The 24,177-nt window shown below is 34.7% G+C and overlaps 1 protein-coding gene across 1 annotated transcript in view; it reads left to right on the plus strand.

Annotated features, from left to right (window-relative positions):
* fus (epithelial splicing regulatory protein fusilli) overlaps positions 1 to 23,363 on the plus strand; it is a 267,610-nt gene extending 244,247 nt beyond the window's left edge. Inside the window, 4 exon segments of the mRNA XM_083113532.1 lie at positions 2,887 to 3,082; positions 7,852 to 8,101; positions 8,103 to 8,136; positions 19,513 to 23,363. Coding sequence (XP_082969658.1) covers positions 2,887 to 3,082; positions 7,852 to 8,101; positions 8,103 to 8,136; positions 19,513 to 19,671 — 639 coding nt within the window. The 3' untranslated portion in view covers positions 19,672 to 23,363.
* The last annotated feature ends 814 nt before the right edge of the window (positions 23,364 to 24,177 follow it).

Consider the following 24,177-nt stretch of genomic DNA (forward strand, 5'->3'; position numbering starts at 1 on the left):
CAAAATGTGGAATAGACTCTTAAACACGAAATTTAGAGTTTATTTACAGACGCGACACTTTCTGAAGTAAGAATTATCCTGTGAGTTATGCAATTCAGAATTGATTAATTCTGCTGTAAATATTTGAGAAGCAAAAATTACCCCTTTAGAATAAATGTAATATTCTGGTAACTACATAAATGTGCTATGAGAAGGGATATGTTTATTTTGTGTAGTAAGTGTAGGTTTTAAATCAAATTTGGGATTACGTTCACATTTTTTAAAACAAAATGTCATTTTATATACCGCCTTTTCACCACTATAACAGCAAAATTTAATTTTATTTACAGCTTTTGAACCTGAAATTGACTCAGTTTTTGTACCAAAATTTTGCTTTTTTATTATCCAAAAATATGTGCCTCTATTTATTGCATATGCAGATGTACACTTATTTAAGCCACATTGGATGCATGCAAGAGTGTTACTATAACTGTCCATATTGTGCCCTTGGCTTCAAATAATCACCACATTGATTCGATGCCTCATAATTGTAACGTTTATTCCTGATTTGTAGTTAAATCATGAGATGCTTTGTTTCAGAATGTTAAATTTTATTTTGTTGAAATGAATTCCGTTAATCATCCTATAAGGGAGCTTTCACACTGAAATGACAAGTAACACATGGCACAGGATTTTCACAATGTTGTAACAAGAAACATGACCACAAACTCGAAGCACTGGAATGGACTGGTTACGCGGTGAAGTCACTAGCAGCCAATGTCCTGGATGTGTGTTCCCAAAAACAAAACTTTCAATCTGCTTGTTCATATCCTTTTGCATTGGAAATATATCTGAAATGTATAACTTTTGTTACATTGACAGCAGTTAGCAAGCAAAATAGTGAGGTGTATCTCAAGATTAGATTCTGGTAAATATATAGTTATTTTACTATTTACTTGCAGATAAAGGGTTAATTAGGAAATGTAAGAAAACATGGTATTTTTAGAGGAAACTCATGAAAATTGAAACTCTTGGAACATTGGAGTTTTGGCCCATAGTCTAAAAAAATATATGAAGATATCTTACATGGTGAAAACTAATTGTAGAAGGTTGTTTGTTACTGTGACAGCAGTTAAGAAACAAAATACTATGTCGGTGTTAAGACTATATCAAGGTTCCCATAGTAAACAAGGACGTATTTGGGATGGGGGTATCTAGGGGGTCCGGAACCCCTCGAAAGATTTATAAAGTGCTAAAATTAAATAATGAAAAATATATTTGTTTAGCCATTCTATAATTTCCTCTGAATTTATTGGCAGACTAGGTTTATATTGGGATCATGGCTTTGAAGGACAGGAAGGATGTATTTAGAGGGGTCCAGGGGTCTGGATCTCCGAAAGACTTACCAAGTACTCAAATTAAGTAATGAAAATATTAGTATTTGTTGCATAATTGATGGTATTTCCTCTGAACTTTTTTTAAAATCAGAAACTTACTTTTCTCCAACTCCATGTGACATCATTTTTGTTATTCGGTAAATATTCAATTATTTATCTATGAGTAGTTTACATTAATTTCATTGCCAGAGCTCTTGTTTTTATGGAAATTATTCCGATCTTAACTAAAGGTAGGCTACGTAATGAATATGTGCTGTTATATCTCTTTTTTTAGCTACAGTCTTTGTACTGAATCGTGTAATAATAATACAGGGTTATTATAAATGATGGACCCATTTTCAAAACATCATATTTATTGAGGTACAAATCCAAAGTGAACAAGCTATATACCAATGGAAAGAGGAAGGTTCAAAATTTGTTACCACAATGATTGTAACTGTTATAAATGTTCAATGTGGCCACCGTTGGACATCGTCCTCTGACACACGCGGTCGGCCTGTGCTTTTTCCTTTGCACACACTTCCAGTCGCTTGAAATTGCTGAAACCAACGGCTAATGCTTTTCCTAGTTGGTGGTTTGCTACCGAATTTGGTACGGAATGCCCGCTGCACTGCAATTTGCGACTCACTTTTCGCGAACTCAAGCATGCAGAAAACCTTGTGCTCCAAGGTCGCCATCTCGCTCACAACTGACAGAGATGGTCCTCTCGCAAACTCTACCGGCCGCTTCCGCAACCACCACCGCCGGCCGCTGCCCACCAGAAACTTTGAACCTTCCTCTTTCCATTGGTATATAGCTTGATCAATTTGGATCTGTACTTCCCTACCTATGACGTTTTGAAAATGGGTCCATCATTTATAATAACCCTGTATAATATTACTTTATGTATTGTAATTTGTATTAATTTGATTTAATGTAATTATTTTAATTTTAACATTATTATTATTCCTGAGACACTTGGTTCGGACCCCCCACCTACCAGAAACATATTTCTAGTTACGTGCCTAGTAAACTATCCAATTATTCTCCAGAATCTAGTCTTTATACATTGATGTACGATACACATATTTCTGTTTCCTAACTGCTGTTACTGTAATGAAAGTCATACCTTCGTGATCACTTTGCAATGCCAAATGACTTCGCTGCGTCAATGTGTGTCCCTTCATTGATTTAATCATATTATCACTCAGGCTTGTCTCTTCAGTTTGAAAGCTCCCCAATACCTCTTTAAGGCTCGGCTGGATCTTTGGATGATGCGAGGACAGTCTAGCAAAAGCAAACCGTTCATGTGGTTTCATGTGGATGCTCTAGAAGGAATTAAGCAGAGAATTTCGAATATCATAGTAGTTTTTCGAGAGGAGAAATTAGCGAACAGCTTTGCTGGTGTCAGCGACAGGTCGAGCTGAGCCTTAAGGAGCATAATGCATGATCTAGATTTTACATTTGAAACTAGTAGCTATGTGGAGCCTAACCATAAAGGGGAACTACAAGAAGTTAAATTACATTTTAGGGACAACCGTCGGGTGAAGCATTCATCCAAATGGACTCTGAACAGAATGCATACTTGGCAGCTCAGCAGAAGCATCATCGCTACATGATATTTGGAAAGAAACAGCGCTACATTGAAGTCTTTCAGTGCTCAGGAGAAGATATGAACGTAGTGCTCACAGGGGGCATACCTGCACAGAAGGCTTTAATGTCACCGGGTATGTTGCCTCCTTCTTGGGATCAGGTGCAAGTTCAGGCGCAAGCTCAAGCTCAGGCTCAAGCTCAAGTCCAAGCAATAGCTGCACAAAATTTAGCTCTCAGACAGTCCCAGGAAAGCTTGTGGTTCATGGGGTTAGCTCAACAAGGGGTAAAGCAGCCTGCGCAGTTTGCTGCCATGCCAAGCTGGGAAATCAACGGCACGACGGCAACGCCTGTTTCTCTTGCCGCCACGACTCCACAGCCGGTCGTGACTCCCGTGTCTGCAGCCACTCAGACCACCGTCAAGACCTTGCCGCCGACTGCGACGCCGATTCCCGCTCCGGCACCCTACACTCCCATGATTCCCGCATCACCTTTCCCTGCCATGCCGAGCATCCCGCAGACGCCCGGCGTCTTCTTTCTCAACGTTCCTCCACGTTTCTCAACTTCCTTGGTGTCGCAATCCCACGCAGCGCAAGCGGCTGCTCAGCCTGGGGTCAATCAGACGCAGTTTCAGAAACCCCCGCAGACGTTCCAAGCTGCTCACAATGTAATTCCGATGGTCTCTTCTGCCGCCGCGGCGGCTGCCCAGATGGGCATAAAGCGATCCTGGGAACAGGCGTTTCCCACGGAAGCTCACAACGGAGTCAAACGTCAGTGGCAGCAAGCTTATCAGACTGCATTACCCCATCCTACAGTGGCTTATCAAGCTGCACAGTTTTACCCTACCATGTAGATCAGTGGTGGAGAGGTATGTGCTTGCCCAGAAGTGACTTGATATATATATTACTTACAGAATCGATGAACTTTACGAATGGACACCTGAGGTCAGTGTATGTGCAAAACTTTTGTTGCGGCTTTAGTAGTCATGCATGAGACTGTGAATGGATTTCTTTTTTAACCTAATATTAATAATAATCATGACAAGAACTTTGTTACTATATATATAGAGAAAGAGAGTTTATATATATTGTTTTCGCTATTTTTTTTCTTGATATTGCCTGTATATACTTTTATATAGTGAATTTTTGTGTACAGAAGAATCTTGTTTTTGCTCTTTGCTATGTTTGTGTTCAATAATGAATTAGAGTTTAGTCTTTAATAATGCTAGTTAATGTTGTTGCTTTATATGTAACAAAAAAAGTGACTTTCTCCGAAGAATGGTGTTCAGACCCCCCACAAACTTTTTTTGGACATTGGTGTTCACTATCCTTACATCTCATCTCACAAACTGCTAACTTGTAAGGTTGAAGCATTTATTGTGTGTTGAAAGACTTTTGGGCCCACAATTTGGTGCTGGTAGCATAGTGTGTGTGTGGGTTGAAGGCTGCGGTCTTGCGGAATGGGAAGAGAGATTACTTTAGTGGCAAATTTACTCTTTCTTTTTTTTTTTCATGTCCGGGTGTTCTGAACATGGTTGTAATAACTGGGACCAATAATTTCTTTTTTTTTATTTTATAAATGTGAGCTTTTTTTGATGGGTCTGCCAATTTTGTTACTTGTGTATGATAAGATAGAATGGAAAAGAACCTAACTCGAATTTATGTATCTTTGTCTTGTTGATTTCTGCTTCCACTATATGTGAAGTTTATTTTTTCTCACCTTGTCTTAATTGGTTCCCCTACTTATTTTTATTTTTTATTGTAGCTTTGTAATGTAGGCAGAACTAGATGCAAAAGCAACCCTAGCACTCGCTAGAGCAAGTAAAGTGTCTGTATGGTCCATTCTAGCCTGCAGGGTGCCAAGAAAAAAGTTGACAGTTCTATATATATTGCCAGTAGGGACAGATTGAACATACCTTGAACAACGCTTTAGCACCGAAACTTTTTTTGTTTTTTCCCCGAAGTTTTGTCCACATTTTTTGGGCACGAAGCACTTTTTATTTCAAAGTAAACATTGAAGCAATATATGTGCTGATCTCGGCCGGTGCAATGCGATCATAGTACTTATATCAGTTCTCCCCACCAATATTTTCATGTCGCCCTGCACGACTACTTCCTTGCAATACATGATGTCTTCTAGCGAGGGCTATGAGGTAGTCATGTATTTTTTTTGTATTATGGAGAAAATAAACTTTCATTTGAAATTTATTCACAGAGGTTTCATGGTTGGGTACTTATATTTGTTCCTATCCTGAGTCTTTAAAAAAAAACAAAAAAAAAATACACCCTTGTACGTGGAAATCAAGGTAGGCGGATCTTTGACTCTGTAGCATAGTGCTTGCGAATGTTTGGATGTGGTGCTTATGGTTGTAGCTTTTTTTTCCTTTCACAAGCAGCATGAGTGCTTTGTATGGAAATAAATATGCACTTTTCTATATATTTTTTTTTTAAATAAATGGGAAACAATTTAAAGAAAAAGGTGTACTGTTCTTAACTGCCTATAAATAGTGCCTGGGTTGTCACTCGCAATGGGTGAATGCACTTTTTTTTAACTTGGGAAATTGAAATAAAACTGCTAAGGGAATATATATATCTTCTTTAATCTTCTAAAGACTTTTCTTGGGGAATTAAAATTATTTTTTCATGCTAAAATGGTTGTCTAACAGGTTTGGCTGTCAGGGTGGTTACGGCTGGTTTACGGGATCTCTGTAGTGGTAGTTGGTGAGAATGGTTAAGTATAGTGGAAATTGGTTATGAGTCAGCGGTTAACTATTGACGTTAAGACCATAAGTATTTCTGATAATGTTTTCGGTAATTGATAGTACATGTAAAAGAATAATTCAGTTAATAAATATTTTTTTTAAAATTTTTAAATCTATACAGCGTGTTCTGTTCAAACCTCCCACATTTCAATTTATCATTGCTAAAAGATTATGAAATATAATTGAAAAAGAGTGCTACTAGATGCAAGAGAAACTCAAATAATTTTATTGCATGACCTTGAAGTTCGCTGTTCTCTCAATATGCAGCGCCACAATTGCATAAAGCACAATGGCGATTGTGTGCACAATCTGTATTCTGGTAGCAGAGAATATGGAATATGCTTCATGCAATAAAATTCTTGTAGTTTCTTTTTCGTCTAGTACCACTTGCATTCCATTAGGTTTCATAACCTTTTAACAATGATGAATTGAAATGTGGGAGATTTGAATGGAACACCCTGTATATTATATAGGTATCATAATTTTTCTATATTTCAGCTGGAATTTTTAATTTGAGAAAATATATTAACAGGCTTCCACATTATTAATTCTCTTAAAATTTGCTGTGTAACTAAAAAATAATAGTATTTTCCCTTCCCATAGACACCACAACATTCTTTCGAACATACTAGTCAACTTCCAAGTTTTGAATTAAATAAATAAACCAAATAAGTGTGCAAAACTGAATGTATTAGCTCGAGTGCATTATTTTCCCATATTTTGTGATGCCATACTTTTTGTGGAACGTATGATTGGCAATCCTTCCCACAAGTACTATTTGAGTTACATGCACTGACGATAATGATATTCCATGCCCTTTTGTGTAACTTCATCTAAACCCATATAATATTAAATGGGGAACGGAGAACAGATTATTTCATGAGTAGAAGTGTGTATTGGGTTGCAGCACTTTCCTTCGTTCAAGTCCTTGCCCACCAACATCTGTAGTGGCACACTATAATACCAGGGGTACTGGGTTTGAATCCTGACCGAGGCATGGGTGTTCTTCGTGAGTCTCTCATCATAAATTTCATCTACTCATTCTCATTGTGGTTAGTCTGAAGAGTAGAATAGCAGTGTAAAACTATTAAAAATTACAACTTCATTGACGTGCTGAAGACAATTTTATTTATTAATATAATTGAAGAAAGTACTCTTACCCATAGTTTTTTTTTCTCTACCATACTCTATGGAACTTGTTATATTATTGCTTGGTGGGTTTCTATCGTGTATTATGCAGCATACTGCTAGGCGGACTGTTGTTGCCTGCTCGTCCACGGTGTCGTCTGTTGCAGTAGAGATATCCAAGTGGTCTGTCGTTAATTCATGTTCGAAGTGCATCATGGCACACATTAAGTATCAAAAGCACACACACACTGCAGTAGATGTCACCCGTACACAAGCATGTGACAACAATACACTGCAGAAGTCCTCCAAGCAATAGTATAACAGAAGTTCCTAAGAGGATGTCTGTAGCCACCAAAATCAAGGAGAGAGACACAAAAGTGATAAGTGATTACAGTCAAACCCTGATTTTACATTTTTGGATTTTAAATTTCCCCACATTACACATTCAATCTTTATCGTCCCAACATAGCAAAGTGTTATAAAGTTTTCCTAGATTTGACATTTTCTTGCATTTTAAGTTTTTTCAGCTTGGACCCCCTGAAAAATGTAAAATCAAGGTTCCACTGCACTCTTTCAATTTCTTACTGCAACGTTAATTCCCTGAAAGATTAATAATTTTATGTTTTTGGGATTATTACATTTGAGTAATTTTTCTTCAGTGTAAAAGAATACCAGTTTAATCTGTGCAATATACTAAATATTGCCATCAGAAAAATCATGTTCTAAACAGCATTTTATGGCAGTAACGCCAATTCAATAGTTAACCTGCTAACTCGTAATATAAGCATTTAAAATGCATCTAATAGAGTAAGTCCCAAGCACAGCTATCCTCAATTTGCTTTTTCCAGGCTAGCTGAGTGTGTGTGCAATTGTTACATTGGAGGTTTTTCATTATTTTCAAAAGTTTTTTAATCCCATTATTTTACAGAATTTCCCCTATACTTAGCCAATGATATTTTTCTTTCCAGTAATACTACTGGACAGATGTAATAAAACTGCTCTTTTTGCTTTCCACAGGAGGGAGTATAATGCCCCCGCCGTATAGTGCGTATCCTTACGGCCAGCCCCCGCAGGTGATACCGGCGGTGGCACCAATCGCCACACGGACGGCAGCGTACGGATATCCACCGTTGTTCTACTGGCCGTACCCATCGCCACCCGTGAGTCCAACGTCGTACTTCAACGGAGTACCGACGCCAGTTCCAGTAACGGCAGCTCCTCCGCCGACTTTGGTAATGATGCAAGGTCTTCCGTTTAGTGCTACTGTGGCAAATACTCAGCTTTTTTAGTGGCTTTTCAGAGGTTAGGGGTCTCTAATTCCTGTCATACCTCTTCCTGTTGGTTAGATTTTAAGGCTGCTGTAGTATCTTTGGCTTGTACCAGCAAAGTTGTTATTGACAATTCCTCTTTTGAAAAAACACACTGACGTTGCAAATTCTGAAGGGATTTGCACAAGTAAATCTTAGTTTGGTTCACTTTCGCTCTTTCGTGGAGATTTAGGATAGTTTGGTGGCACTGTATCTATCATGGATATCTAGAAAAGAGTGAATGTTAACCACATGTTGCCCGAATGCTCCAGAAGGAATTCCAAACGGTGTAATTTTTCAGAAATTGTAATATCAGAGGTTTTTCGAGACTGGGAGGAATATTTGAAAATGACTTTTCTGGTGCAGTTCTAGGATCCAGCCTGGCCTAAGAGGGGGAAAAACATGAGTTCTATTACAAATGCAAACTTTCAGAAAATTTGCAAATTGAATTTTCCATCCAGGTGACATGCTATTAAAAAATAAGTCCTGAATAATAATCACTACTAATTTTCCTTGGTGATTTATTGATGTAATAAACATTCTGGATGTATAATTAAAATTACTTCAAGCATTTAAGCTTATCATATGAGTTCCATGATCCGCAAAAGTCAAAACTAGGTTTGTTCTTCACCCCCCCCCCCTTTTTTTTTGTCAGAGGAAGCAGAGAGCAAACCCACCTGCATCAATTTTTGCCTCTAGATGTGCTTAATTAATGGCTGTAATAGAACACACTGCATTAAAATGCATCGCAGATACAATGACAATCATTTTTTCCACATCACCTTATGGGAAATTTAAGATACACCATTTGTAGTTTTGTGGCATGATTGATGTCCAATTCCAAAAGGAATGTATTGTTTCAAAGCTCTGAAATTTCCTTGGCTACAAAACTACCTTCAGATGTACCGTTAATTCATTTATTGCATGCCAGAGTTAGTGGCACTAGATATGCCTAAAATGGTTTCCTGTTGGAGTGTGAAGTTTTGCATTTGAATAGAACTCATGTCTAATCCCCTCTTTCTTTTCAAGCATGTGTATTCTGTTGAAACCTAGAAAACTGGAAGAATAATTATAATTAGTTCATGTGCTAATCTTGTCACAGTCCAATATATATGATGGGCACTTTTTACTACATTAGGTAGTAATCTGTGACAGTTCATTCAACCAACATTTTTCTTTTTATCAATGTCCAAAATTCTATCAGCCTGTTTTAAAACAAGAAGGTATATTTCTTGTCATACACCATGATCTTGGTGAAACTAATCCATTCTTTAAGTTATTATTCAAATTTCTGCATTGCTAGAACAACATGGAAATCCAAAACTTGATCCATTTTGAATACACATGCTTTTCCTTTTCTATGGATGGTACTGTTTTCTTTGTAACAAGGGGTAGTGAAAAAGGATGCCAATTTTCTAAAATTTTTCATTCTGTTGTAAATTGTGTTAGCATGAAAGTCTCTCATTTCTCATTAAATATCATAAAAATAAGATGGTTGCTCATTAAATTTAAAAATTAAATAGCTGCTGCAAATATACTTATAATGTCAACAAGTAATTAGTTTCTTGGTCTTGGGAGGATTAACTGAATTTCTAAAAATCAGCTTAGATGCAGTCATATTTTATTGCAAAATGACTAAATATTGCTTCGAACTGAAAAATGATGCACAGGAATGTGCATTGTCTAGACGTGATAAAAATCAGGATATAAGTACAGTACAAAACTAGACATAAATTATTTTCTACATATTTGGAAATATTAATTTCGTCCTGGCAACAGGAATGTGATACCCCAAAATGCCAATAACCCTAGTGACATTTTATTTTCATGCTGTTTTTGATCCTGATTTTATCAGAAATAATAAAATAGGCGCATTATACATGGGTAAATATGATATTACTTAGCTCCTCAGGTCTTAGGATATTAATAAAAGTATCCTTAACTTGTAAATTTTAAGAAACCTGAATTTTTTTTGCGGGGGCATGTCCCCTCTTTCCTCCGCCAAGTTACGCCTATTCCATTGTTGACAAAATAAAATCAGCAGCTGTTGTTTTTAATCAAAAGAATCCAACATTAACATCCTGAAAATCCATAAAAAATTGACTGCATATAATTTTTTTACAAATTTGAAAAATATTTTTGCTGAGAATAGAACATCGTTTATTATAACCAGTATCAAAAATTTTCTCATAAAAAATTATTCTAAGAGAGTTGGCAACCTTGGTGTGGTAGGCGAGGTATATCTGCTTGCCATTTATTTTTTCTTGTATTTGGTTATGGGCTGGTTACACTGCAGATGGGCTAAATGTTGTTGCTTTTTCATACAGTGCAAAACAGAATGTGGTTGAGGTGGTGGTATATCTTTTTCCTTCATTCTTTATTAAACATACACTTGGCTGCTGCAGTAGCTCATACTAGCTGTAATTTTTCTTGTAATATTTTGAAATTAACTTGTTACAGTACTAGGCTTTGATTGTTGAAGCTGTAGTTCCAGTTTGAGAAATTATCAATACTCTTAAATCAAATTTTTATTTGTTTGCAATTATTCATGTGGTTTTTGTGGCAAAATATGTCCTCTGCATGAGAGATTAATGCATTTCATTATTCTATCTACATGCAACAAAGGATACTGAATGACGCATCATAGTAATATAAAATTCATTGTAATTTTATATATTTTTTGACTTAAGTATTGTATTTTCATTTTTTTGCACCACTTTTCTGCTTCTCTACACTGAGTCATGAAGATAAATTTAATGAAATTGATGAAGAATTACTCATACTTCCTTGCCCTAGCTGGGATGGCTCCTGGTCGATAATCCGAGAGAACAGGGTTTTTAAAGGTTCAGGAATTTTAAATAAATTCAAGTCTGGTCCAGGAGAGAAAATCAGCAAGCGTAAATGGGTCCTGAACCATAAATATCCTTTTTGTTTACAAGGTGCATGTCAAAGAAAAGGGCCTATATTTTTTAAAAAGAAACAAGAAAATGATAGAATAAATTTATTGTGATTGATAAACAAGTACATACCTTGGCTATTTTTCGATGTAGTCACCATTGACCTCCATACATTTCTGATAGCGTGGCACAAGCTTCCGTATACCCTCTGCGTAAAATTCTGCCGGGTGAGAGTGCAGCCAGTCCAGAACTGATGTCTTGAGCATGTCACTGTCGTTGAAACGCTTCGATGCAAGCCACTTTTTCAGGTGAAGAAAAAGGAAGAAATCGCTGGGGGCAAGGTCGGGGCTGTAAGGGGGATGATTGAATAGTTTCCATCAAAATCTTTAAATTGTCTCAACAGTACGAGCAGCTGTGTGTGGGTGGGCATTGTCATGGATCAGAAAAATTCCAGAGCGTAGCATTCCTCTCCACAGATTTTGGATGCGACGACAGATTTTGGATGGCACGTCGCAGATTATTCAGTGTTTCGCATTACACCTCTGCTGTAATTGTTCGTCCTGGTTCCAAGAATTCCACAAAATTCACTCTCTTTTAGTCCCAAAACACGGTTGCCATGATTTTGTGATCTGATGGTGTTAGTTTGAATTTCCTCGCTTTAGGAGAACCACAGTGCCGCCACTGCATTGACTGCTGCTTCAACTCCCCAGTGGCGTACGATATCCACGTTTCATCCCCCATCACTATGTGCAAAAAGAGGTGATTCCCATCCTCCCTCCAGCTTGCCAAAAAATCACGTGCAGCTGTCCTTCTTTGCTCTTTGTTACAGTCTGTCAGCATTTTTGGTACCCACCTCGCACACAGTTTGTGATACCCCAGGTTGTCAGTCACAATTTGATGCACTGTTCTCGCAGACACTTCTGGAAACCTTGGTGAGTTCAGATATTGTCAACTGACGATTGGAACGCACTTTCTAGTTAATGTGTTCCACCAGATTCAGTCTAAACACTAGGCCTTCTGCTACGCTCATCGTCATGGACATTTGAATGCCCTTCCCGAAACACTCTGCACCATCGCCTTACCTTCCCTTCACTCATCACTGTCAGTCCATAAATGGCACACAATTCCCGATGGATGTCAGCTGCATTCTGTCATTTGGCGTTCAGAAATCGTATGACAGATCTCACTTCACAATTGGCGGGATTTTGTATTACGGCAGCCATTTCACCTTACTGCTACTCACACGTACGCAACCCCACTCTCACGATTCTATCTCTGTTGCAAGCACAGAATACTTGGGCATGCTCCTGTGCATGCTCAACTTCATCAGTGTTGCCAACCCCACGTAAAAAAATATTGGCCCCCTTTTTTGACGTGCCTCATATCTGTAAAGTATTTCAATTGAGTCCAGGAACCTTTTTTTTCTGGATCAATTTGAAATTGTCTGGGAACCTTTTTTTCTGGATCAATTTGAATATGGTCCGGGAACCTTTTTTTTCTGGATCAATTTGAATATGGTACGGGAACCTTTTTTTTCTGGATCAATTTGAATATGGTACGGGAACCTTTTTTTCTGGATCAATTTGAATATGGTACGGGAACCTTTTTTTTTCTGGATCAATTTGAATATGGTCCGGGGACCTTTTTTTTTCTGGATCAATTTGAATATGGCCCGGGAACCTTTTTTTTCTGGATCAATTTGAATATGGTACGGGAACCTTTTTTTTCTGGATCAATTTGAATATGGTACGGGAACCTTTTTTTCTGGATCAATTTGAATATGGTACGGGAACCTTTTTTTCTGGATCAATTTGAATATGGTCCGGGGACCTTTTTTTTCTGGATCAATTTGAATATGGTCCGGGAACCTTTTTTTTCTGGATCAATTTGAATATGGTATGGGAACCTTTTTTTCTGGATCAATTTGAATATGGCCCGGGAACCTTTTTTTCCTGGATCAATTTGAATATGGTACGGGAACCTTTTTTTCCTGGATCAATTTGAATATGGTACGGGGACCTTTTTTTCCTGGATCAATTTGAATATGGTCCGGGAACCTTTTTATTCTGGATCAATTTGAATATGGTCCGGGAACCTTTTTTTTCTGGATCAATTTGAATATGGCCCGGGAACCTTTTTTTTCTGGATCAATTTGAATATGGTACGGGAACCTTTTTTTCCTGGATCAATTTGAATATGGTACGGGAACCTTTTTTTCCTGGATCAATTTGAATATGGTACGGGAACCTTTTTTTTCTGGATCAATTTGAATATGGTACGGGAACCTTTTTTTTCTGGATCAATTTGAATATGGTCCGGGAACCTTTTTTTCTGGATCAATTTGAATATGGTCCGGGAACCTTTTTTTCTGGATCAATTTGAATATGGTCCGGGAACCTTTTTTTTCTGGATCAATTTGAATATGGTACGGGAACCTTTTTTTTTCTGGATCAATTTGAATATGGTACGGGAACCTTTTTTTTTCTGGATCAATTTGAATATGGTACGGGGACCTTTTTTTCCTGGATCAATTTGAATATGGTCCGGGAACCTTTTTTTTCTGGATCAATTTGAATATGGTCCGGGAACCTTTTTTTTCTGGATCAATTTGAATATGGTCCGGGAACCTTTTTTTTCTGGATCAATTTGAATATGGTCCGGGAACCTTTTTTTTCTGGATCAATTTGAATATGGTCTGGGAACCTTTTTTTTCTGGATCAATTTGAATATGGTCCGGGAACCTTTTTTTCTGGATCAATTTCAATATGGTCCGGGAACCTTTTCCAGATCAATTTAAATCCAGTCCAAGTTCATATTGAAACAATACGCAACTTGGGACCAAATTTAAATTGTGCATGAAAAGGTTCTGGTCCTGTAACAGAACCCATTAGAATTTATGGATTCTTGGACCTTCAACAACCTGTGAGAGAATGTTTTCATCATTGCTTTATGTAATAGTTCATCCTTCCTTAATTTGAACTCCCTTCCCCCTTGGATATCAACTGTATGTGGACACACAAGTTTGTAAGACCTCCCACATAACCAAATGATGTTTCCCATTACATATAGTACCACAATTAAGAATTTATGATTTCAATTTAAGAAATCTTAGAGCTCCTTGACTTAAACTGCGAATACAGCAAGCAATCTAGGCTTTCTAATTATAATGCATTTTAATATATTTATGTATTTGCCACTTCTTCTTTAGCGTTCAGATGAGTAACAATTTGTGATAATTTCATAAGTTAATACTGATTGTGTTTACACATGAAACATTAGCTCAACATAAAAATGCTATTTTTTATGTTTTATGAATCAATTAGATGGAGAATTTACATAGGAGGGCATGTATAGTAATTCAGAAAACTAAAAGATCACATTCATATCAAAAATAGTATTGCGTAGGCAAACACCTGGAAATTTTTCAGTAATTTAAAAAAAGGTACTAACTTGCAAATGGCATTGTCCATGCAAGTAGAGAATAAACACAGAAGTTACTAATAAAAACACAGATAGTGCACATCTTAACATGTATATATCTTTTTCGTCACTTACAAATTACAAGAAACATTTGTTGGTTATTGAGTATATTGATGTATACAAACCTTAAAGTCAAATTTAAAATTGTGGTGCTGTGTGACACACTATTTCCACTTTATCACTAGTAAACAATTTTGCAAATTAAAATGTTATGAAAATAAAGAGAGTGACTCGGTAGGACCTTTGGTTGATGCAAGACAGTTTTTGAATTTTCATCTGCTTTTGAGAAACAGCAAACCACACGAAGATTCATATGAATGATCTAGTAGTACTTCTAAGCAGATGTAACTTTTTAGATTTTGGAATCTCTTAGTGGTTTTTTGAAAGGAGAGCAATATTTGAACAAAACTGCCCTGGCATTGGCTAAAAGTGCAGCCAAACCTTAACTTTCGATATCAAAATTTTGTATTGCTTATTGCAAAGGAAAATGTACCCAAAGAAATGTAGCACCACTTGTGAAACTTCTGTTAGTGCTTTTCCTGGCATTTAAGTGCTCAATAAAATATAATCTGAGTAAATAAAACATTAAAATGCTGACAAAGGCAAACTTTTATAGTATAAAAATATACATAAAAACATAGTGTGTATATAAGATGATGGTTGTATCTTTCATCAATTATTGTGAATATTCAACTGAAGAAGACCCTGTTAGTGTGGAAACGTTAAGTTTTTATACTATTAACATGGAAACAAGGCTTAACAGTGTTACCAATCTGAGTGAAATACATTGTAATATTGCATGAATTGGGTCAGACAGACAGAATTTTTAACTAGTATTTGTTTGAAAAGGAACACTACAAATCGCTTTGTACCTTACGATTTGTCTCTATCAACAGTGTGTGTTTCTGCTCATACAAGTGGATAATTTTGAAAACATACTTGTTGAATTTAATAATTTTACTCTTTATTAACAAGAAGTCGGTTTTAATGGCATTTGTGAAAATACAATCAGTTGTTACAGATGGACTCAAACACCAGAGAAAGTTGGGTCTGCATTTAGTGAAAAATCCACAATATCATGTGATGATTGCAGTCAGCACTTTTGGAAAGTGTCAAATTGTAGTTTATGTGAACAACAAAGACGGAATGGCAAATAAAATTCACTAAAATCTAAGTTACTTAGGATAAGTATGGTTAAACTTCTACAAATAAGAGAAATTTAGCAGTAAGTGTTTGTTTCGTTAATTTCAGGACAGATCTAAACTTTTTTCATATATCATATCTTACCTTACGTTAGGTTTGTCAAGATAAACTGAGAGTGGCCCGACTTCCAGGATATTCCCAAATGAGGTAAAAAGCACTCTTTTGGGTGACGTATTTGATTAAGTGAGAGATTCATAATGAAGAAAGCTAATGTTTTCTTTTGCATTCAAGTTTTGAGCATAGCAGAAGCCCAAATTGTGGATCTTTCACTTTGTCTCGAAAAGCTCTTGTGCACCTATTATGTTAATTGATCTGCTGAAATTGCCCTTTGAAGCAACTCTGCTTAAATCATTGATGTGCGATTGGTTATCATTGTTTTGTAAAGTATGGCTACATGAATAAGTAATTTACCTTGACTGATAATGGTATCGAAAATATTGAACGTTTCACGAGTGTGGCTTACAGTGTGTGCCAACATGATTGTTAAATAATGAAAGTATATTGCACTTTTCTTTATTGGTCTTTCTGGCACTACTTTTTTAAACATGAGTTCCTGCATATGCAAATGGTTAGTGCTCTTGCATTAGTGCAAGTGGTCCCAGGTTCGATTTCCAGTGGAAGTGCCTAAAATTTTGGGGAAAAAAAGTAGCAAGCTCTGGTAATGAAAGCCAGTGATGAGACTCGATGCTCTGACCACATATCACCCAACAAAAAATCTTCTCTGGCAGCCCCTGGCCTTCAGAGGGCTCTTGCCTTTTTAATATAATTCTTCTGTATTTGTCAGGTGTTTGACTACTGGCGGGTTAAAAACTATAGATACTAGAGTTTGTACTCCAATAAAAAAATATCCATTTGACCTACATAGAAACAAATTACAATTCTGCATTAATCTTTGCTGACATCGCACTCAGACTCGCAGTGACAGCACACAATTTCTACAGATCAGCGGACATTGCTGTGCACCCTGTTGCAACGTTACATGTACATTTTTACTCGTTGAATAAAAATCTGTTTCGCAATGTGAATTGACAAATGATAATGGATTTTAAGAACGGATGCAGAGAGCTTCAAAACGAGACCAATATTGTATTTGTAGGATGACCCAATACTAAGAAAATGTTGTTTCGCAAAATTGATAACTGTTTTTTGACAAATTTTAAAAATCTGAAAATGAAGAATTATGTTTAAAAGGATCAGAGAACCCAATTTTTATTTATAGAATTTGAAAGAGAGTGATCGTTTACAAAACTGAAATAAAAAAGCACATTTTTGTTCTCACTATGATAAAGAAAAATAGAAGGCATGCTCAAAACAAAATTTGGTTAGCATAGATTAATGCAGAATTGATAGAGGCATGCAAATTTAGTTTTTGACGAAAACACTAAATATGAAATAACATGCTGTAATGTTCATTTGTCATGTTTCTGAAAGGTCTGAGGTGCATTTTTCTACCTGTTTTGTCACGAAATAATGCGAAATGAACTGCAAAATGTGAAATTGACTCTTAAATACGAAATTTACAGTTTATATACCGACGCAACACTTTCTGAAGTCTGAAGTATCCTGCGAGTTATGCAATTCACGGAAAATTGATTAATTCTGCTGTAAATATTTGAGAAGTAAAAATGGACCCCTTTACACAGGAATAAACTTAATACTCTGGTAACTACATAAATGTGCTATTAGCAGGGATACGTTTATTTTGTGTAATAAATGCAGTTTTTAAATCAAATTTAGAATTATATTCACAATTTTAAAAGCAAAATGTCATCTTATATAGCACTTTTGATGTGATTATTCACCACTATAACACCGAAATTTTATTTTATTTACCGCTTTTGATCCCGAAATCTACTCCGTTTTTGTACCGAAATTTTGCTTTTTTATTTACCAAAAATAAGTGCCTCTGAGAATTGAGTAAGCTAAATTTCGACGTAACTAGTTTTATGCAAGGGTACTGGTAAATTTTTAAATGGAATCTAAACTCTAGTATCTGTAATTTTTAACCCGACAGTAGTTCTAATAACCTGAGATCAAGCGATACTAGCCTTGTGTTTACAGTTCAAATATTGCAAAAAATAAATTTCAGAAGAAAACAATAAAAATAAATGCAACATACATTCATTATTTATCATTTCATGAAGTACCCGTATGATTGATTAATATCTAATGTACGATTCATTAATATCTTTAATTCATGTAAAAAGACTAGTGAATTTTGCATTACAAATTATTAATTTCAAAATTTATTTGAATTGTCTGTTTAAATTCATATTACACATAAAATAACACATTTACAGAATTATGCACCCAGTATGAAATGATTTACGGAAATGCCAATTTGGTTAAATTATCAGCAATTTTATTAACGAGCCAGTATGCCAATATCAACAAATGTTGATAGTGTACAGTGTTTAATTACTGTGTTGGCCTAGTTTACATAGATTTTGTGACAGTTATTTCTAAATGTTGCGAGAATAGTAAGCTTAGATGTTCTATTATACACTTCAACATATATCTTATTTAAAATGTATACACTCAACACATACAATTATTAACATTTCATCTGTAAAACCTTTGAACAAATCAAATCCATCTTATTTAATCAAATGAAAGTGTTTAAAGGTGTTGAGATTTAAATGAATTAACTAAATGAATTAGGAAAAATGTAAACTTGAAGTTAATGCAGAGGTTAAAGCATTTACTATCAGAAGTAGTATATAAATGTATTATTACATAAAATATAAAATACAGCAAAAAAAATAAATAATAAATACTATTGAATGATAAGTGACTATTTGTCTGGACTAAAAGAAGTGCAAAATTATAATATTACAGTAAAGATGAAATAGGCAAGATTTCGCCAGTTATTCTCATCCACAATGGCAGAAATAATATACTTTTTACGTATTTTATTTTTAATACATTAAATCGACACTTCTGGTGTTCCCTGACGGTTTTCATGTTCATGGTTGAAACACTGAACAGATAAAGGATGAAAATATTTCTCATAGCATACATACCTGTGTGGTATTTATTGTATTTTTGTGAAGTGAAACATTGCAATGCTTCGTTCTTTGTTCTTGAACAAAAATATTAATGTGTGTCACTCCATGTTTCATGTATTTTCATTGTAAAGTCTGTTTCCTTACCTGTAAAGATGTGTAAATGGTGATACAATGGCATAATTGTGCACTTTGGCATGTTTAAGACGACATGGTAGCCCATGAGTGTCCCTTCATCAATTCCATCCAATCATGTTCATCCTCATAATCGCAATAAGTCTGAAGTAGTAGAGAAATGACTCAAAATATGGATGCAAAGTTAGTGTGTTTAAAAATCTACTTTCAGACCGAATCAACAGGTGACAAGTAGGTTTCACACTGAAGCGATCAGTAACATGGGACTCTCCAGTTTGTAAAAAGGAAAAGTACTGCAGATGTGTGGTCACCAGACTATATTAATATCTGTTGAGAAAATTACTCTGTGACACACAACAGTTTGCCATGTCATTTCAGTATGAAAGGTTGTATTTATTTCTGAAGGTTCGTTTTGTAGTTGCTTGTTGCTTGTCTGTTCGGTCTGAAAGCTTCTTACCAATGCAAAAATTTTAAAATGAGTTTGGTATTACATTATTTGTTTGTAATGTTACTGTTATTTTTAAAGAAAAAACATAATGTACAGAAATAATTCCCATAAGTTTTATATTTAATACAGTTTAAATGGAATTTTCATGTAAAACACAAACATTAATTACTTATTAATTAATATTATTATCTTATTAATTACAGATAACACAAGACTGCATTCAGTTGCAAAGATGTGGTGAGGGACGGCCGGCAGGGGAGGCGATCGTCTCCTTCCCAACGCGTGCCGAAGCGGAGAGAGCCATTCAAGAAAAGAACAGGCAGAACATAGGAAACCGTTGTATAGAACTTTTCATGGTTTGATCTTTGGAGACGTTATGTCAATTCCGACGAATTTTGTTGCTAGACTTAAAAGAAAATGAAAAAAAATGCACTGTAGATATTACATATCAATTGTTTCATTAATGTATTTGGCATTTCTTGCCAAGTATACACATTGATTATAACATATTTAAGGTTGTGCTATTTTTTTCTCTTAAGTAATAGTATATATATTGTTATGAGCTTCATAATATTGTTGTAGCAACTTTACATTTGTATAATTCTAGATGTAGATTTGTTAAATGTCTCTTTAAGGCAGTATATGCGTTTGTGTACTAGTTTTGATTTGTTTCAGACAACAAATATCACAGATGTCTTCCTTGAATTAGTTTTAATTAATTGTGTAAGCACATACATTTTTTTATAGTTCTTGATCACGTATGCCTGAAGATGAAGTTTGAGTGAAACTTTGTGAAGTTATATATGCGCACGCACTTATTCACAATGAATTGATATTTTTCATATATACATATATAATAGTCATTGTTATCGCCTGAAGACTTGTTATATTAATTTTTCATTGTTAACAATCATTTAACTAGAGAAAGCATTTTCATTTTAATATAATCTGAACTGTTGTTTTGAAGTACAAAAAGGAAAGAAATGAAAAACCATTCACCAAACCATAATATCGCCTGCCTACGAAGGAAGCCTGTTTTAATAGCCTGATTTTTTATCAGAAGCCTATTTTCTCCCGTGCTCCTACATGCATATTTACATGCAGTCATGACAAGATTTGAGCATTCCAAGTGCCTTCATTGTTATTTCCTAATGTTTAATTTATAACATAACATCTAAGAATATATAAATATATATATATTATAAATATATGTATAGATAGATAGATTTATATATATGCATGTGTGTGTGTTGAGAGTGTATGTGCGTTTGTAGTTACATGCATGATGTTAAAAATTATCCCTGTGTTCCTACAACAATGTTAGTAACATACAAAGGAAATGTTGAAACAGTTTAAGATTACGTGCGAGTGCTTTATAAGCTATTCATTCGCAGTTTATTCAAAGAAGGAATGTAGAGTACAGCATATGCATATCACTTGAAGAATATATCATATAAGTGCAGTAATATTATGTGCAAGTTTGTCATCTAAAAGATTATAATCAGCGGTTATCTTTTATGCATCTTTATCAGTTTCAAATATGGAACAGGATTCACAAATACAGATTTTTGAATAATATTTACAAAAATTAGTACACGTTTCTGCGGAAAGGAGGAACAGTGTACATCATTGTACAGATGTGATTTATTTAAAAAGGAACACAAGGATGTTAATTAGTAGATGTATATATAAATAGCAAGCTTCATAATTATTATAATCGCATAAATGTGAATGACTTTTCAAGTGTTATTTTCATAAGACGCCACTTTTTTTTAAAAAATAATTTTTTTACAGTTGTTTTGCAAAACACACTAGATCACTGAATACTTGGGGTGCTACCGAAAATCGAAGTATCTGTAAATAATATGCTGTTATTTTATTATTGCGCACAAGATGAATACCCTAGTCGTTTAAACATAACATTGAGAGTGAAGTGCATTGTGTAATGAAAGTTCGTGCTGCCTGCAATATCCGTTGCTTAGGCGTAATGTGATCAGTTGCAATTCTAATCTTGCGAAAGGTTTAGAAGCTGCATAAGTCAGATCTCTAATAGCTCAATAAGTTGTGGTTGTGCTGGCCATTAAAAGGAAATGGGTACGTTAATTTATTTATATTTCACCAACATCAGAGTGCATGTTAATGCTAAATACTCAAGATGCAGGCAAATGCTGGTATTGTCAACAACACAAAATAATGCAAGTTCCGGTAACAATAATTGTGTTGGATTGCATTTACAACTGTGATATTCAAGATATAAAAAATAGGAGGGTTGCAACACTGCGAGATCTTTTTTTGTTACAAAAGAAGTACCTGGTTCTGGACGTGGGTGTTTGGGGACTCAAGTAACATGTTATGCTAGGGTATGTCTGTTCATCCAATTCGCTCTCCTTTAAAAGTAACCACTCAAAAGATCAAAGGGGAACATGCAATATTCACTTAACCTTTTTTTTTTTTTTTTTGTAACATTTTTCGTGATGAATTAGATTTTTGTGCATGTACATACAAAAACTTTGATTTATATATTTAGTTAATGTTCTTTGTTGTTGTGATTTATTAAAAACAATGCTAATGATGAAAGAAATAATTCTCTTTCTTTAAATATATATTTTCACTGTTATATATACATATATATATTATTTGTAAGAATGCTATTTGCTATGGCAAATGATATCATAGTTCTTGCCATTGTAATATTCTATGCTACTTTAATACCATACTAAAATATCTCCTTTTTTTAATATATTAAGTCTGATGTTTATATTTTTCTCATAAAATTTACCCGGAACACTATTTGGAATATTAAGTATGGATCTTCAGCATTAGCAACCAGTTATGCATTTGTTTTACTAAATGTTGCTAATGGAAGGAAAAAAATAATTTCGGTGTGAACTAAATAAATTCCCATGTAAAACTAGTTTACACGGAACAATATTAATGTTAGTGCACACAAAGTGCGTAAGAAAAATTTATATACATATTGTTCCATAATATTTAGAATTAAGTAGTTCTTTTTAGCACATTGATTTTTTTAAGCTGAATTTTTTTAACAAGACTTATTGTATTTATAATGTTCCATTTAGTGATAGTTCTTTGACAGGTGTGAGAAAAATCCAAAGTTGTTTTTTTTTTCACTGAAAGTGTGTAATGGAAGTAAGTTTTGTTGCATTTTATTCTCATACCTGTCACCACAATGTATACAATAGTAATGGCCTTGAGTAAACCCAATATAAGTGCAATAAAGTAGTGTTGTATTCGTTAAGTACAGTTATTAGATGATGTGACCATTTTTATCTAATTTTTAATAATTTTTTTGAGGTCCAGTATGAATCACATTTGTGAATTTATGAAGCATTTTGTAATAATTCCAATCCCTCCTTGGAAAAAGAAAGTGTTATTGTTGAACTGTTTTTGAAATTTATATTCAAGACTGTAACTATATACATAATTATTTTGTTTAAAAAATATGCTTTTGATAAGTGTGTTTGAATGCCAGATTCTTATGGCAGAGAAAGTTATGCATGATACTTGGTTTAGCGTTTTTACAAAGCAAGTTTGAAAAAAATATTGTGTGTTTGCGTATCCATAAAAATAACCACACTTTAATTTTGTGCTGCTAAACAAAACTGCCACTAGATTCAAACACGTGTGGTTTTAAATCATTTGAGCGTGCGAGTGTTTTATTGACCATTGCTAAATGCAAGGACCAAGTTTCTATTTCAAATATGTTTTCATTTATTTTATGAAATGTTTCGACTGATGTACATGGCAAATTTCCTTTCGGTAACCTTACCGCATTGATCAATTTTTCATGCTGTTTGAAGTCTAGTTTGAATTTTGTCGTTTTACGCTTTCCGTAAACATTTTGTAAAATAAATGGAATAATAATTGATTCTAAACGACCTAAAAGTTTGACTTGGAATAACAGAATCTCTTCCAAGTTTTCTAAGTCATACCTTCCTCTCCAGTTAACATGACTGGGAATGTGAGTTCAGAAAAATATACAATTGTTATATCTTTGTATATTTAAAAACATCAATAAAGTACTTACTTCGAATTATACTTATTTTTCTTACATTTAATCTTTGAGTGTATAGTGTACAGATTATAATGGAAGCTGATTGAATTTTATTTACTATCAAAATTAAAAATGTGGGTGTGAAATCATATATACAAAATCATTGAAATTATACTATAAACAAGGTCCTGCTCTACATAGACAGTATTCAAATATTTGTATCGAAAATAGTGATGGGCATCGGCACGGGGTGTCTAATGGGTCAGTTGACCCCCCCTGAAAATGTTAATATACTTTTTTATCAATTTATGGCAATTTATAAAGGAAGCACTTTATTTCACTTCAGTTTGCGTCATTGGTTAAAAATGGTCTTGAGATATCGAATTTGGTACGAAACTTTCATAATTTGAGACACTAAAACTTTGCTAATTTGGAACTTTCACACGCTCTGAAGCTTCTTATAGTACTAAGTTTGCTGCTGCTCCTAATGTTAGAAGTAACTATTATGTAATCTTGGTTGTAACGAATACTATATTATTCATATAATAAATTTATTGGATGATAAAGTAAACTAAAACTGCTACTGCTACTAATGCTGCTAGTTATAATAATAATAATAATAATAATAATAATTTAAAATACCGATAATGCAATAATTTTAATATCTAACCCCTTCCCCCTTGACACTCTTCTGCATATGCCACTGGTCTGTCACAATATTTTTAAGCGGAGGGGGGTGTCCTCGACATCTTCAATTCGACCCCCTCTAGGAAAATTTCCACCAACGCCCATGAAAATAGTGAATATGTATTGTTTGTTTACTTATAGAATGAAATCATAATGTGATAATATT

Source organism: Lepisma saccharinum, chromosome 27 (genome assembly GCF_977018435.1).
Source record: "Lepisma saccharinum chromosome 27, izLepSacc3.1, whole genome shotgun sequence".
Taxonomy (NCBI): Eukaryota; Metazoa; Arthropoda; class Insecta; order Zygentoma; family Lepismatidae; genus Lepisma; species Lepisma saccharinum.